Consider the following 15,673-nt stretch of genomic DNA (forward strand, 5'->3'; position numbering starts at 1 on the left):
GAGTGGGGCGTGGTTGTGGGCGTGGTTTAATCGGTGTGATCACGCCCATGGGCGGGGCCAGGCGCGTCGCGGACCAATGGGCGCGGGGTGGGCGGGGCCTGAGGGAAGGTAACAGGTTGCGGTGGCGGCGGCGGGAGCGGCGGGAGGTGAGTGGGGGGGCGAGGGGTGAGGAGGGTCCCCACCCATGGCAGGGGGTCACGACCCTTCTGTCCCATCGGGAGGGGGGTCCTGACCCACGGCGACCCGTGGGAGGGGGTCCTGTTGATCCGGGAGAGGATCAAGACCCGTGGGAGGGGGTCTTGACCCATGGGATGGGGGGTCCTGACCCATGGGATGGGGGGTCCTGACCCATAGGATGGGGGGTCCTGACCCATAGGATGTGGGGTCCTGCCCCATGGCAGGGGGTCCATGTCACTCCTGCAGGGTCTGTTGTCTCAGGTGTGTGCCCCGGCCCCCCTGGGGGATCTGTAGGTGTTGTCCTTCCTGGGATGTGCCCTGTCCTGGGATAGGGGCTGGTGGTGCCAGGCGAGCTGCGATCTGTCCTATAACAGATCCCACAGGGGCTGTTCCCAGGTGTGTCCTGCCCTATAACAGATCCCACAGGGGCTGTCCCCACGTGTGTCCTGCCCTACAGCAGATCCTGCAGGGGCTGGGCCTGAATGGGAATGAATCTCCTTTTGGGGGCACCGTGCCCTATAAAGACCCTACAAGTCCCTCTCCTTGACCCTTTAGCCGCCCCCATAGGGGTCTTCTCGCCCTGGTGAACTCTCCCTGTTCCACGGGGATCTGTCTGGCCCTACAAGCCCTGCAGGACCCACCGTTCCCTGTCCCTTCCAGGCACTGTCATTCCACGCGGGACCTGCCTTTCCCTGTGGGAATTGTCCCCGCTTTTGGGGAGGGGCCTCCCCTGCACCTCCCCCTAGAGGGGGACCCGCTGCTTCTCCTGGGCTACCGATCCCAGGAGGAGGGAAAGAGCCTTTAGGACCCGGCAGGAGATCCCCCCTGGAATTCTGGTTCCCTCCACCCCTGGAATTCCAGAATCCCATCCCCAGAAAGCCGCAGCTTTGCCGTGCGGAGCTGCCCTACTTTGCCCCGTATTTTTAGCAGCTCGTTTAAATAAGATGGAAAAATCCAGGGCTTGGGGTGCCGTCCTGATCCATCGGGTGCCTCGGGGATCCTTTGGGTGCCCGGATCCAACCCCCCCTAATTCCCGCAAGGAGCCGCTCACGTGTCCCCCCCCCTCCCTCCTCGTCCTTTTTTGCCACCAACCTTTTGTTCGGGAGGGTGTTTTTGTGTGTTTTTTTATCCCCTCCCATCGCCCGGACCGGTCGAACTGGTTTGGGGTGAGCTGTGGGTTCTCCATCTCCACCTGATAAGGCTTTACCCCCTCACCCGCCGCAAGGAACCTCCTTTTTTTGGGGTTGGCAGCAGCATCGCCTGAGGATCGGGATTTACCGGGGGGAGAAAAGGGGATGGGATCTGAGTGAAACCAGAGCCCCGCAGCCCTTGGGGACCTGCGGGCTCCACGTTATCCCCCCCCGGGGCCCGTTCCACGCTCCCTCCCCGGTCCGAATAACTCCGGTTTCAAAGGCTCGGAAAGTGTAAACTGAGAGGTGGTTTTGGTGACGGGCCTGACCCCTGAAGGACGGCGACGAGGCTTTTGTTTTTTTTTTCCCCTCCCGGGGAAGCGGCAGGAACGGGATTTTCCAGCCCCTGGGTTGATGATTAACCCGAAGGGCTCTGCCTGTGGCCGGGCTGGATGTGGAGGAATTCGGCTCTTATCGGTTCAGAGGGAGCCCCAGGGGACGTCCCTATCTCAACCCTCATCCCAGCTGGATGTCCCAGTCCCAACTGGATGTCCCAATCCCAGTCCCAATCCCAGCTGGATGTCCCAATGCCAGCCCCGATCCCTGCTGGATATCCCAATCCCAGCCCCAATCCCAGCTGGATGTCCCAATTCCAGCTGGATATCCCAATCCCAGCCCCGATCCCAGCTGGATATCCCAATCCCAGCCCCGATCCCAGCTGGATGTCCCTGTCCCAGCCCCTGGGGCGGTGCCAGCTCGCCGTTGTCACCGTGATTGATCCCCTCCCGCCGTTGTCACCCGGCCCTGGTGACGCAGGTGCCCTGGTTTCGGGTTCCTCCGACCTGGATCACGTGGATTTATTGGGAATTTCAGGCTCTGGAAGGTTGTGGCAGAGCAGGAAGAGCCGGTTGGTGCCAGTGCCAGGGCATGGCTTTGCCCAAAATCCTGGACTTTGGCCCCGTGGGTAAACACAGGGAGCCAGAGGTGCTGGAATTTGGGGGAAATCCTGGTGGAAAAGAGGCTGGAGGCCAAAACCAGCCGGTCTGGAAGTGGTTTGGGATAACCCAGCAGCTTTGGCTCCGAGATGGGGAAAACCTCAATGGAAAACATCCTAAATGGGTGCCAAAACCCAGCTGTTTTGGCTGGAAGTGGTTTGGGATAATGGAAACAGCCCGAGTGGTGCCAGGAGCCCCAAACCAGCTGGTGTGGAAAGTGGTTTGGGATAATCCCGCAGTTCCTGCTGGATTTGGGGTTGGCCCCTGCTCAGCTCTGGCTGCCTGGTGGTCCCATTCCCTGCCTGGGCACGGCTCAGGATTGGGGATCAGCCCATACCCTGCTCCCAGCACCCTTCCCTGGGTGGTGGGGGGAGCCAGGGCAGCTCCAGCCTCTTTTTCCAGCTCCAGCCTCTTTTTCCAGCGCCCGCCTGCGAATTGCAAAACAACTTTCTGGGTTAACGTTGTCGTCGGGCGGCACAAAGGGCTCATTGTGAGCGCCGCTGGCTCGGGGCCATCCCGGCTCTGCCACTCCAGAGGTGCCTGACTGGCCTCTCCCCCTGCCACGAACCCCCCCATCCCTCTGCCCGCCCACCCCGAGCCGGGATTCAGGTGTTTTGTGGCGCCCCGGGGACAAATCCCAGCCTATTTTTAGCCCCAATTTCCGGCTCCTTCCTTGTGGTTTGCGGTGAACTCCCCTCCCGGGGCTGTGTTTCCAGGCCCGAGTTGGGTGGTGTTGCTTTCCCACATAGGAATGTGATCCGGCTGCAGCCCTTTATCTGCCAGAGAGCTGGAGCCTTTCCAGAAGGAGGGAGGAATTCCTGGGAGATTACCGGGCCTGGCTCACCTGCTCCCTCCCAGCTCCCCCCTCCTCGTGAGCGCTGCCCAGAGCCCCCCAAACGGTGCATCTCGGCTCAGGTGGGGAGGGCAAAGCCTCTCCCTGTGGTTTCTTGGGAGAACAAAACAAAAAAAAAAAAGTGGATCATCCTCCTGGCCAGCTGGGATTGAGCCCAGTGCCATCCCCGACTGTGTCCGACCCCCGTGGTTTTCCACCACCTGCTTCCCACCCGTGCCAGGCCGGATGGTGGGACGGAGCCTTGGCTGTGGGATGATGCTGTGCCGGCCCTCACCGCCCATCCAAAGGTCTCCCTGAGCCGGGAGCTGCACCCAGAGCTCTCCCAGTTCCCACCCCAATCCAGGTGAGAGGGCTGAGCCCTCTCCCCGCCCGGTGCCGGGGATTCGTCACCGGCTGCACTTTGGACACCGGCGGCCATGGAATATTCTGAGTCCGGTGCCAAAGCCGCTTCCCAGCCCCAGGTTTCCCACTGCAGGTTGGTGCCCGTGCTGCTCCTCCCAGCTGGAGGGGCTGGGGTGGCTCTGATGGGATTTAGGGGCTCAGGGAGAGGGAGGGGGTGGTGGTTTCCAGATTGGTGTCAGGTCCTGATCTCCTTATCCCGACACCGGGCAAGGATAACGAGCTCAGGAGATGAGGATTCTGCTCCCAACCCCTGTACTGGCTCTGGGAATCCTTCACCTGCAGTTCCTGGGGCTCCAGGGATCCTTCACCTTCCATTCCTGGGGTTCCAGGGATCCTTCACCTGCCATTCCTGGGCTCCAGGGATCCTTCACCTGCAGTTCCTGGGGTTCCAGGGGTCCTTCACCTTCCATTCCTGGGGTTCCAGGGATCCTTCACCTGCCATTTCTGGGGTTCCAGGGGTCCTTCACCTTCCATTCCTGGGGTTCCAGGGATCCTTCACCTGCCATTCCTGGGGTTCCAGGGATCCTTCATCTTCCATTCCTGGGGTTCCAGGGATCCTTCACCTGCCATTCCTGGGGTTCCAGGGATCCTTCACCTGCAGTTCCTGGCGCTGGGGAGGGATTTGGGACACCCAATGGGCTCGTGTTGATTCCAGATCCCGGAGGGATCTGCCCCCGAGTTCGGCTGGGGGGGTGGGAGCAGAGGGGGGGCTGTGGGGAGCTGGCAGAGCCACAGCTCGTCCTTCCCTGCTCTGCTCCCGATCCAAAGTCCCTGGAAAACGCTGCGTCCCGCGGCTCCAGCCCCGTCTTCCCCCGGGGTGGGCACAGGAGGAGTCACGGGCTCGGGGGCGATGCAAGGACACGAGATCCCATCCCTGTGCTGGGATCCCGCTGCTCCAGCCGCATGCCTGCTCCATCCCTGCCTCCCAGCTGGAATGGGGTGGGGGGGTGACTCCCACCGTGTGGTTTGGGGGGGTTGCTTTTTTTGGTTTATCCCCACGCTCGGGGGGTGTTCCAGCCCTCCCCACCGGGGCTCGGGGTCCCACCGGGACACCCTGCGGGGTGATCGGGGCTCGGGGCGCCTCGTGTGGCTCCCGGTTTATTTTCGGCACAGAAAGGAGCTGCCGGTCCTCGGGGTGGGGGGGGTCGCGCCATGACGGAGGGGCGATTTGGGGCTGATTTGGGGCATTTCCATCACTCCCCCCCTCCCCCCGCTCCTCCGGTGTCTATTTGGGAGCTCCCCCCCTCCCCAATCCCGCTCCTCCTCCGCTCCTGCCGGTCCCTGTGGGTCCGGCATCGCCCCGGGACCGAGGGGGAGGGTTCCATCACACTGTTCCCAATATGTCACTGCTCATCTCTGTCCCCTCCCCACGGGACGAGGGCCCCGCGGGGCGCCGGGGGTGATGCTGAGGGGCCCCCGGAGCTGCGGCCGGGCTGCGGAAAAACCGGGAATGCAGCGGCAGCCGAGCCCGGCCGCGGAGCCCGCGGGATCGCGGCTTCCCCCCGCATCCCCCCGCCAAGGGCAGGACGAGCCGGGGGGAGGCTCCGGCGAGGATGCTGCGGGTGCGGCGCGGGGGTTTCGCCGTCCCCAGCGTCCCCCCCGCGAGCAGCCGAGCGCTGCCGGTGCTGGCACAGCAAATCCTCGTCCCCGTCCTGTCCTGGGGACGCCGCAGCGCTGGCACCGCGTGTCCTCTGGCTCCCGTCCCGCCGGGAAAGCGCTGCCCGACCCTCCTGCGAGCCGGGAATACTCACCCCTTCTTCCTCTCTGCGTCCCCCAGGACCGCCGAGCCCGCGGGGATGGAGCGGCCGGCGGGGATGGAGAAGCAGAGCCCCGTGGATTACGGCGTGCAGATCCGCTTCATCAACGACCTCCAGGAGCCCCGCAGACCCCCGAAGCCGCGGGGCAAGCCCGGCTCTTACGGCGTGGCCGTGCGGGTCCAGGGCATCGCCGGCCAGCCCTTCGTGGTGCTCAACAGCGGCGACAAGGGGGGCGAGTCTTTCGGCGTGCAGATCAAGAGCGAGGGGTCCTACCCGAGCCCCCCCTGGCCCTCGGGCTCCGTCAGCTCCGACTCGGACCTGCCGGAGAATCCCTACGCGGGGCGGCAGATCCGGCACGGCTCCTACAGCACCTCGGATGAGGAGGCTCCGGGGGGCTCGGGGGGCTCCCGGCGGGACCCCCAAGCCGCGGCGGGCAGGCGGGTGGCCGGCGAGGAGCTGCGGAGGACACAGTCCCACGGGGACCTGCTCAGCGCCACCGGGGACGAGCCCGCGGCCGGCGGCATTCCCGGGATTCAGCAGCAGCAGCAGCAGCAGCAGCAGCAGCGGGCCCTGGCCGGTGGGAAGAGCGGCATCGCCCCGGGGCACAAAACCACGAGGGCAGCGGGAAAGGAGCCTTGCTCGGACACGGAGGTGGCCGGCGGGGACGTGGACACCAAGCCGCTGTCCTCGGTGGATTCGCTGATCAGCAAGTTCGACGGGAAGGTGCAGCAGCAGCGGGGAAGGGCAGCCAGGAGAGGCCGCATCCCCTCGGCCGAGAGGAAGCGCTCCCAGAGCCTGGACGGCCGCGTGGCCCACCGGGATGTCCCGGACACCCGCGGCACTCGCCCCCAGCCCTCGGGGCCCAGCGGCAGCCGGAGCCCCACGCGTGGATCCGCGGGGATGGAGGGGGAAGGGATGAAGATCCAGCGGGGAATTCGGGCCGCGGAGGAGCAGAGCAAAGCCCGGGCAGAGCTGCAGGTATGGGGAGGTGGGGCCTGGATCCTTTAATCCTCTGGATTGGGGAGATTCGTGTCCTGGCTGGAGCTGAGCTTTTTTATCCCTCTCGGCAGCTCAAATCCACCCCGGACCTGCTGCGGGATCAGCGGGAGGTGGCCCAGCCTGGCAGCAGTGAACACCCCAAGGAGCTCATCTACAGCATCCTGAAGGAGGGGTGAGCCCCCCAGGACCCCCTCCAGAGCCCCCTGAGTGCCCCATCATTCCCTGCCCCTTTCCCAAAGCCCCACTGGCTGTGGCTGGGATGGGGGGGGGGATGATTTGGGAGCGGGGATGCCCCTGAGCTCAGAATTTTGGGAGAGAGGGGGAGTGAGCAGCAAAGCACTGGGACAAGGGACAAGGTCACCCCATCGCCCTCATTCCCAAATGCTTCCCACAAATCCAACACCCCCAGGAGCAGCGAGAGCGAAATCTCCCTGAAGAGGAAAACCGCCCGGCTGCTGGAGAAGATGCAGGAGCTGGCGGTGAGTCGAGGCCATCCCGGTGCTGCTCCATTCCTGGGGGTCCCCCAGCCCCTCCAGGGGGATCCTGGTGGTTCTGGGGTGGGGGTTGCAGCACCCCAAACCCACCGAGTGAGCCCCGGGGCGTCTCTCCAGGTGCCCCCCAAGGACATGGCGTGTTCCCAACCCCAGCACAGGGAACTGGCCAGGAAGGTGGAGGAGCTGCAGGAGAAGCTGGATGAGGAGACCAAGGTGAGGCCGAGCAGGTTGTGTGTGTGGGGGGGGGTTTGGAGGAGATTTGGGATCCCAGATTACATCCCTGGGTGAGGGGAGGCACAACAGGGCCCTGCTCTGACCCCCCCTTTCACTTGGATGCTGGGTGAGACCGAACCTGATTTCCCTGCTGGGTGGTCTCGGGGGTGTTGGGGAGCAGATGCCCTACCCGGGGTGGGGAGTGGGTCAGGATCCCCCCAGGAAGGGCTGTCACCAGTGTCCCCCTCCTCCCACAGCTCCGCCAGAAGCTGGAGCTGCCCGGTGGCCCCTCCCGGCTCCGGGAGGCCGAAACGGAGACCCAGCGGCTCCGGGGGGCTCTGGAGAAGAAAAACCAGGAGCTGCAGAGGAGTTTGCAGGAGTAAGAGCTACCCTGAGGGGGATGTTGGGGGATCTGTCTGTCCATGGGGTGAGGGTGTCTGTCTGTCTGTCCCAGGGGTGGGAATGCTGATGGTGGGAGGTCATTGTTCCCCCCACCTTGTTTTCATTCCGGGATGAGCTGCCCTAGAGCAGGTCCCTGAGAGTTCCCACGGCATTTCCCAGGCTGAAGGAGGTGAAATCCTCCAAGGAGCAGGTGGAGAGCCGGCTGGGGGACTGCGAGGAGCAGCTCCTGGCCACGCGCCGGGAGCTCGAGCGGCTGCGCCAGAGCTCGGGAGCTTCCCCGGACGCCGAATCCCTGTACAAGGTACAGCCTGCTGGCCTCAGTGGGGGGTGAATGTCCCCCTCCCCTCCATGCCACCCACCCAGCCCCCTCCTCCTGGCCCTGCAGGAGCTGCTGGAGGCCCGGGAGGAGCTGGAGGAGGCCCTGAGCTCGCGGCAGAGGCAGGAGGAGCAGCTGCGGCTGCGGGAGCGGGAGCTGACGGCGCTCAAGGGGGCCCTCAAGGAGGAGGTGGCCACCCACGACAGGGAGCTGGAGAGGGTCAGGCAGCAGTGCCAGAGCGACATGGACCAGCTGAGGAGGAGCATGGAGGGCATCTCGCAGGTCTGGGGGCTCAGGGCAGGGGCTGGGTGTCCTTAAATCCCCCTTTTAAATGATCCAGAGCTGGAAACAGGGTGTGTGTCCTGCCCCAAATTCACCCCCTTGCAGCATCCATCTCCCCCAGGGTGGAGGTGCTGTGGAGGGGCTGGGTGTCCCTAAATCCCCCCCTTTAAAACGGTCCAGAGCTGGAAACAGGGTCTGTGTCCTTGCCCCAAGCTCATCCCATCAGAGAATCCATCTGCTCCGGGATGGAGGTGCTGGGGGGTGGGTCTGAGATGGTTTTGGGGCTCCCCAGCCTCATTTTTTTGGGCTCCCCTGGGTCCTGTCCCTGCTGGGCAGGGCTGGAGCATCCCGTGGCGGTTCTTCCCTGCAGGATAAAGCCAACCTGGAGTCAGAGAGGCAGAAGGTGAGCGCGGTGGTGAGGAACCTGCAGCGGGAGCTGGAGGAGAGCGCGGAGGAGACGGGGCACTGGCGGGACATGTTCCAGAAGAACAAGGACGAGCTCAGGAGCACCAAGCAGGAGTAAGTGTTGCTCAGCTGTGGCTGAGCCAGAGACCAGCCACCAGGAGCTCTTGGGGAGGTCCATCTGCTCGGGACTGTCCAGGAATTTTACTCCAAATCCTGTTAGAACGGGTCAGGAGCGGGGATGGGGTTGGTTCTTCCTCCTCCTCCTCGCCTGGTTTCAGGAGGAGGAAGGGTGATGGCAGCGGGGGTTTGGGACATTTGTTGGCCTCACCCTGCCCCTCCCCAGGCTGCTGCAGGTGAAGCTGGAGCGGGAGGAGTTCGAGGAGGAGCTGCGGGAGCTCCGGGAGCGCTTCCAGGCCGCCCGCGAGGAGGCCGATCAGGCCCGGAGCAGCACCGCCGATCCCGAGGAGCTGGAGGCCCTCAGGAAGGTAAATGGACGAGTGACAGGGTCCCCCCCAGCCCAGGGACCGTGCCCAGCACCCCGACCCCTCCCCGTGCCCCTGTGCAGGAGCTGCGGGAGGTGCGGGAGGCGCGGCGGGAGCTGGCGGAGGAGCGGCAGGGCCGGGAGGAGCGGCTGCGGGAGCGGGAGCGGGAGCTGCTGGCGCTGAGGGGGGCCCTGAGGGACAAGGAATCCGACCGGGATGAGGAGCTGGAGCGGCTCCGCAGGGACCTGCAGCGGCTCCAGGAGGAGCGGGACGAGGCCGCCAAGGTGAGCACCGGGAAAAGCCGCAGGATGGGGAGCGGTTCCCCTCGGTCCTTCCCAAATTTTGTGACTGTGGGATGGTGGGACAAACATGCAGCCCCCAAACCTGCCTCAATCCTTCCCAAATTTCGTGGCTGTGGGATGGTGGGACAACCCTCAAGACCTCCAAACCTGCCTCGATCCTTCCCAAATTTCTCAGTTGTGGGATAGTGGGACAAACCTGCAGCCCCTAAACCTGCCTCAATCCTTCCCAAATTTCTCAGCTGTGGGATGGTGGGACAAACCTCAAGGCCCCCAAACCTTCTTCGATCCTTCCCAAATTTCTCAACTGTGGGATGGTGGGACAAACCTCAAGCTCCCCCAAACCTGCCTTGATCCTTCCCAAATTTCTCAGTTGTGGGATGGTGGGACAAACCTGCAACCCCCAAACCTGCCTCAATCCTTCCCAGATTTCTCAGCTGTGGGATGGTGGGACAAACCTCAAGCCTCCAAACCTTCCTCAATCCTTCCCAAATTTCTCAGCTATGGGATGGTGGGACAACCCTCAAGCCCCCAAATCTTCCTCAATCCTTCCCAAATTTCTCAGCTATGGGATGGTGGGACAACCCTCAAGCCCCCAAACCTGCCTCAATCCTTCCCAAATTTCTCAGCTATGGGATGGTGGGACAAACCTCAAACCCCCAAACCTGCCAGAGCAACCTGGATGATCCCAGGCCCCTCCCCAGGGGAGGGGAAAGGTTTGGGAGCTGTTGGCTTATCCCAAGGGATGCACCCCCAATGAACCCCCCTGGATGATCCCACTCCAGGCAAAGGCGTCCCTGGAGAGCGCCCGGGAGGCGTCGGAGCAGGCGAGGAAGGCGGTGGAGGGCAGCCTGCGGGAAGTGCAGGAGCAGAACGACGACCTGAGGAGGAAATTCCTGGGCATGGAGACGCAGCTGAAGGAGTACGAGCGCCTGGGAGAGAACTGGGAGGGCTCCCAGGCGCGGCTCAAGGAGAAGGTCACCAAACTGGAGGTATTTGTGGCGTTCCCCTGAGCTTCCCTGGGCTCTTCCCAGCTCGGGGAAGGGGCTGGAAAGGCTCCTTTCCTCGCAGGCAGAGCGCAGGCACATGGAGGAGTCGCTGGGAGAGGCCACGGAGCGGGAGCAGGAGCTGCTGTTGGCCAAGAGGTCCCTGGAGACGCGGCTGGAGGAGGCCGAGAGGAGCCTGGCACGGCTGGCACAGGAGCACCAGGACCTGAGCTCGTCCCTGCAGGAGGAGCAGCGGCAGAAGGAGCAGCTCAAGCGCTCCAAGAACGAGCTGGAGGAGCAGAAGCGGCTCCTGGACCGCACCACCGAGAAGCTCAACAGAGAGGTTGGGGCTCCCGGGGCTGCTTGAAAACTTTCCTTCTTTTCCTTTTCCTTTTCCTTTTCCTTTTCCTTTTCCTTTTCCTTTTCCTTTTCCTTTTCCTTTTCCTTTTCCTTTTCCTTTTCCTTTTCCTTTTCCTTTTCCTTTTCCTTTTCCTTCTCCTTCTCCTTTTCCTTTTCCTTTTCCTTTTCCTTTTCCTTCTCCTTCTCCTTCTCCTTCTCCTTTTCCTTTTCCTTCTCCTTCTCCTCCTTCTCCTCCTTCTCCTTCCCTTCCTTTCTCTTCTTTTCCCTTCCTAAACCTCCCTTCCTAAACCTTCCCTTCCCCTTCCTCTTTCCCTTCCCCTTCTCCTTCCTTTCGCCTTCCCCTTTCCCTTCCCCTTTCCCTTCCTTCCTTTCCCTTTCCCATTGCCCTTTCCTTTCCCCTTCTCTTCCCAAACCTTCCCAAACCTTCCCAAACCTTCCCAAGCCCCACGGGGGGGTTCTGTGACATTCTCAAGCCCTGCCCCCCTTTTCCCGTGGGATTCTTCTCCCACCTGGAGTTCCAACACCTCAGGACTGGATTCCTGAGCCGTCCACACCATCCCCCTCCTCCCGCAGCTGGAGCAGATGACGGCGGAGTCCCAGAGCTCCCTGGGCGCGCTGAGGTCGCAGCTGGAGGAATTCAAGGAAAAATCGCGGAGGGAGATCACGGACTCCCAAAAGCAGGCCAAGGACCGCGGGGCCGAGGTGGAGAAGATGCAGCTCAGCCTCGGGCGGCTGCAGGACGAGGTTTGGGCTCTGAGGGGGGAGGCAGGGCCATCCCATCCCATCCCATCCCATCCCATCCCATCCCATCCCATCCCATCCCATCCCATCCCATCCCATCCCATCCCATCCCATCCCACTTTTCCTCACCTCGGGAACGCCCCTTCCCCGCAGGTGTCCCGGCTCAAGCAGGCGCTGCAGGAGAGCCAGGCCGAGCGGGACAACGTCCTGCTGGACAAGGAGGTGCTGCTGCAGCGCCTGCACAACCTGGAGCAGGAGATGGAGGCCAGGAAGCGCTCGCAGGACGATCGCTCCCGCCACCTCAAGGCGCTGGAGGTTGGGAGAGTGTCCCAAAAATCCCTCCCCCCTGCTCCCCTTCCTGGCCCTGCAGTGCTCGGTGCTGACAGCAAGGGGCAGAGCTGGCCCAGGCCGTCGTTCCTGCCGCCTGGAAGTGCTGGGATGGGATGGTATTCCCGATGTTTATCGGTTGCCGCTTTTCCCGGCTCTTCCCGGTGCTACCCCAGGGCTCGGTGGGGGTTTCTCCCCCTCCCCGCGGGTGGTGGGTGCTGCTGTGCCTCACATCCCAGCATTTCCCCTCTCCTGAATCCCTGGGATGCATCAGATCTTTCCAAGTTGGAAGCGTTTCTGGAGCAGATCCCTTTCCTCCGGAATTCCTGCGCCTTTCCTGCTTCCCGTTCCCTCCGTGGACTCAGACCGAGCTTCTTTTCTCATCCCAAATCTTCCTGCAGGAGAAGTCCAAGCGGCTGGAAGTGGAGCTGGATGAGGAGAGGAGCACGGTGGAGCTGCTGACAGAGAGGGTCAACCGGAGCAGGGACCAGGTAGGGCGGGAAGAGCCGGGATAACTCGGGAATCTTCGGGATAACTCGGGAATAACACTGGAATTAACACCCCGTTAACGAGACACTGAATGCAATGGGAATGATGGCGTTGGAAAAGCTTGGAGCTGAATGGGAATTATGTGAGTTTAGGGGGGGAAAAAAAAATCCCAAAGAAATTCCCAGAAAAAAACAAATCCAAAAGAAATTCCCAGAAATTACGAGGTGAGATTTGGGTTTGGGTGGGGAAGTTGGCGTTTAAATCCGCTTAAATCCAGGATTTTTCCCTCTGTCTGACCCCACCTGCTCATTCCCTCAAAGCTGGAGCTGTTGGAGCCTCCTGGGATTTACCAGGATCCCAGGAATTGGCAGCTCTTCCTATGGCCTGTCACCCTCCTGCCCCTCAGGGATCCAGCCTGGGGCTTGGAAAGGCAATTCCCTCCCCCTCAGGCTCTGACAGGGGGGTAAAAAAGCTGGCAAAGGGTGTGGCAAATCCAACCTGGAATGATGTCCCTGTTCCCAGATCGACCAGCTGCGGGCAGAGCTGCTCCAGGAGCGCTCCAGCCGGCAGGACCTGGAATGTGACAAGGTGTCGCTGGAGCGGCAGGTAGGGATGGATGGGAGGGAGGGAGGGATGGATCCAGCTGGATCCAGCACTGGCTCTCCCTGGGGCCTGGGAACAGCTGGATGGGCCCTTTGTCCAGTGAGGGACTGGGGAAAAGCATCTTGGAGCATCCCTGGGAGGGAGGGAGGGAGGGAGGCCGTGTTCCCAAGGAGCTTTCCCTGCTGGAAAATGATTCCTCCTCCACGCTCTGGATTTGTCCCATCCTTCATCCCTTGGGGTTGGATCAAGGGTTGGACTTGATGATCTCGGAGGTCTCTTCCAACCCACTTAATTCTGTGATTCTGTGATTCCCATTGCCCACCCTTGGAGCTTTCTGCCACCTCCCAGAGTGCCTTTCCCTGTGGAATTCCCTCCTTCCCCCCCGTGCTTCCCACCCTCCTGCCGGAATTTGTGCTCCCAACGAGCTGGGGATCGACCTCTCCGAGCTCTTCCTGTTCCCACTGGGGAATTGCCACTTCCAAGAAAAACATGGGGCTCCTGTTGACACCCAGCAGCTGGGATTTGTGGGGAAAGGGGGGGATTTGTGGGGAAGGGGTGGAATTTTTAGGACTTAGGAGCAGGAATTGGGGAGGTAAAGGGGGATGAGCATCACAGGGCTGTAACACCCCAGCATATCCCAGTATATCCCGGTATCTCCCGGTCCCCTCCGGCCTCTCCTCGTGCCCAGGCCAGTGCCAACACGTTAATTGCTGTTATATAACCCTGCTGGTGACGGCTCCTCCTTGGAAAAGGCTTGCTGGGCCCTGACTCACCGCTGGCTTTACATAAGCCAGGCCTGGGAGCTTCCCCACCCAGCCAGGAGGAGGGGGTGGGGAGGGAAGGGTGGGTGGGGGGGTGCCAGGGATAATTTTGGGGGGTGTGGGGTGTGAATTTTGCAGAACAAGGAGCTGAAGAACCGCCTGGCCAGTTCCGAGGGGCAGCACAGGCCCAGCAGCAACATTTCCCAGCTGGAAGCGCGGCTGGAGGAGCTGCAGGACCAGCTGCAGGCAGAGGAGAGGTACTGGATGGGTGGTGGTGGGGGGTTGAATTCCCAATTTTAGGGGGTGTCTTCCCTAAATTAGCGGGGGCCAATCCACCCCTGCTCGCTCTCCCACAGGGAGAAGAACGCCCTGCTCTCCTCCAACCGCAAGCTGGAGAGGAAGGTGAAGGAGCTCACCATCCAGATCGACGACGAGCGGCAGAACGTCAGCAACCAGAAGGACCAGGTTGGGGCGGGGACGGGATGGGACCCCCTGGGAGCTGCTGAGGGGCTTGGGGACGAAGGGGGACGACCCCTCCCCGCCCCTAATCCTGCGGGATTCACAGCTGAGCCTGCGGGTGAAGGCCCTGAAGCGCCAGGTGGACGAGGCCGAGGAGGAGATCGAGCGCTTGGAAGGCGCCCGGAAAAAGGCGCAGCGGGAGCTGGAGGAGCAGCACGAGCTCAACGAGCAGCTGCAGAACCGCGTCAAGGCGCTGGAGAAGGAGGCCTGGTAGGGAAGCTGGGGCCCCAAAAAGCCGGGATCCGTGGGAAGGAGGAGGAGGGGAGGGGAGGGGAGAGAGGGCTGAGCCCGGTTTTCTGTCCCCTCTCCAGGCGCAAAGCGGCGCGCTCGGCCGCCGACTCCTCGCTGCAGGACGAGCAGCTGAGCTCGGACGAGGAGTTCGACAGCGCCTACGGGCCCTCCTCCATCGCCTCCCTGCTCAACGAGCCCAACCTCCAAACCAGCTCCTGCTGACAACTTCGGGTCAGCCGTGGGTGCTGCTGCTGCTGCTGCTGCTGCTGCTGCTCGAGGAGAAACTCTTCCAAGGGCATGAAGGAAGGAGGGGTGGGAACCCCCTGGGGGATCCCCCCCATGGACACTGTTCTCAGCTCTTTATCTTCGTACGGGTCTCAGGGCGTGTTTGCACCGCGGTTTTGGGGGGTTTGGGGGGGACCTGCTCACCGTCCCTGTTGTGGCCTGGGTGACCAGGACACCATGGCCCCCGGGTTCAGGGTCCCGTGGGGGTATCTGGGGACCCCCCCCGGGTGGGGTCACCCCGGTTTATTTTTCTATGCAGCCCCCCCCCCAAGCGCTGTTTTAAATAAACCCCCGCATTTTAACGCCTCGTGGTCCGTGCGGGGCCCGGGGAACCTTCGTGGTTCCGCTGCTTCGTCTGGCCTGGAGATAAACCCTTGTTATCGCTAATTAACGAGCATGGGAGCCCTGCCAGTTGCTAATTAGCGTTGATTGGCAGGTGCTTCCCGCAGTTCCCCTCGTGGCCTCGAGCGGGGCCGAGCTGGCACCGTCCCCGAGCCCGTGGGGTGGGGTGGGGGGGGACACCCCGCCAAACCCGGCGTGGCTGCCTCAGCTTCCCTTCCCAAATCCCGGCGCTGTTTACTCGGGATGCATCCGGTGGGGAAGGAATGACACGGTGCCACCAGTGCCACCCCCCCACCCCCTTCCTGCCCAGCGCTGGCCTTCTCACCGCGTCCCGTCCCCCCCAAACTCCACCCCTCGGGCACCCGCCCCGCGCCCACGGCGGCCCCGCTGCGGTTGCCCCGGGACCGGCACGACCGGTCCTGCCGCCCTCGGCTCCTCCCGGCCACGCGTGGCGGGGACGAGGTCACCCGCGGGCCACACCCTGTGCCTCGGGGTGCCCGGTGGCGGCTCCGTGCCTCGGTGTCCCCCGTGGGCGCTGCGGAGCTCCTTGGGGGGCTCAGGGGTGCCCGCAGGGAGGAGGTGGCGCGGTTGTGGCACTGCCAGGGCGGAGCGTGGCCGGAGTTTGGCGGTTCTTGGCTTTGCCGGCCCCGAGGGAGCCACATCCTCCATCCCACAGCCAATCCCGCTTTTCCCCAAAGCCCCGCCGGGCCGGGCCGGGTCGGGTCGAACCGGGGCGTCCCCAGCGTGTCCCCAGCCCGGGGCCGGAGCGTGGCCCCGGTGACCGCACGGGGCTGGAACGTGGCCCCGGCCCTGCCGAGCCCGG

At 63.1% G+C, this 15,673-nt stretch overlaps 1 protein-coding gene and 1 long non-coding RNA gene across 5 annotated transcripts; one reads left to right on the plus strand and one right to left on the minus strand.

Annotated features, from left to right (window-relative positions):
• Positions 1–128: 128 nt before the first annotated feature.
• Positions 129–14,810, plus strand: CGN (cingulin). Of its 4 annotated transcripts, none has more exons than XM_050330362.1 (21): positions 129–146; positions 5,335–6,292; positions 6,385–6,485; positions 6,723–6,792; positions 6,925–7,020; positions 7,278–7,399; positions 7,582–7,723; positions 7,808–8,020; positions 8,391–8,539; positions 8,769–8,910; positions 8,991–9,191; positions 9,992–10,198; positions 10,278–10,535; positions 11,126–11,296; positions 11,447–11,608; positions 12,022–12,111; positions 12,632–12,715; positions 13,612–13,730; positions 13,830–13,938; positions 14,039–14,202; positions 14,304–14,810. In XM_050330362.1, exons 2-21 carry the CDS (start codon positions 5,354–5,356, stop codon positions 14,443–14,445), a joined length of 3,681 nt encoding a protein of 1,226 aa, XP_050186319.1. In that variant the 5' UTR covers positions 129–146; positions 5,335–5,353; the 3' UTR covers positions 14,446–14,810. The 4 variants fall into 4 exon arrangements, with proteins under 4 accessions (XP_050186319.1, XP_050186318.1, XP_050186317.1 ...); XM_050330361.1 differs by lacking the exon at positions 129–146 and adding an exon at positions 2,052–3,630; XM_050330360.1 differs by lacking the exon at positions 129–146 and having other exon boundaries at positions 4,837–6,292; positions 6,961–7,020.
• LOC126647913 (uncharacterized) lies at positions 223–4,474 on the minus strand. The gene is made up of 4 exons (XR_007630684.1): positions 3,961–4,474; positions 3,834–3,897; positions 1,270–1,437; positions 223–542 (listed from the first exon to the last, which is right to left on the minus strand). It is a non-coding gene; the product is annotated as an uncharacterized LOC126647913 (long non-coding RNA).
• Positions 14,811–15,673: the final 863 nt, after the last annotated feature.

Source organism: Myiozetetes cayanensis, unplaced genomic scaffold, assembly GCF_022539395.1.
Source record: "Myiozetetes cayanensis isolate MyiCay16 unplaced genomic scaffold, myiCay2020 scf41, whole genome shotgun sequence".
In the NCBI taxonomy this organism is placed as follows: Eukaryota; Metazoa; Chordata; class Aves; order Passeriformes; family Tyrannidae; genus Myiozetetes; species Myiozetetes cayanensis.

Coding starts and splice junctions, on each gene's coding strand:
- CGN (XM_050330359.1), top strand. CDS start 5,111: ATGCTGCGGGTGCGGCGCGGGGGTTTCGCCGTCCCCAGCGTCCCCCCC. Junction 8,540..8,768: donor CTCAGGAGCACCAAGCAGGA/GTAAGTGTTGCT, acceptor GCCCCTCCCCAG/GCTGCTGCAGGTGAAGCTGG. Junction 11,609..12,021: donor GCCACCTCAAGGCGCTGGAG/GTTGGGAGAGTG, acceptor ATCTTCCTGCAG/GAGAAGTCCAAGCGGCTGGA.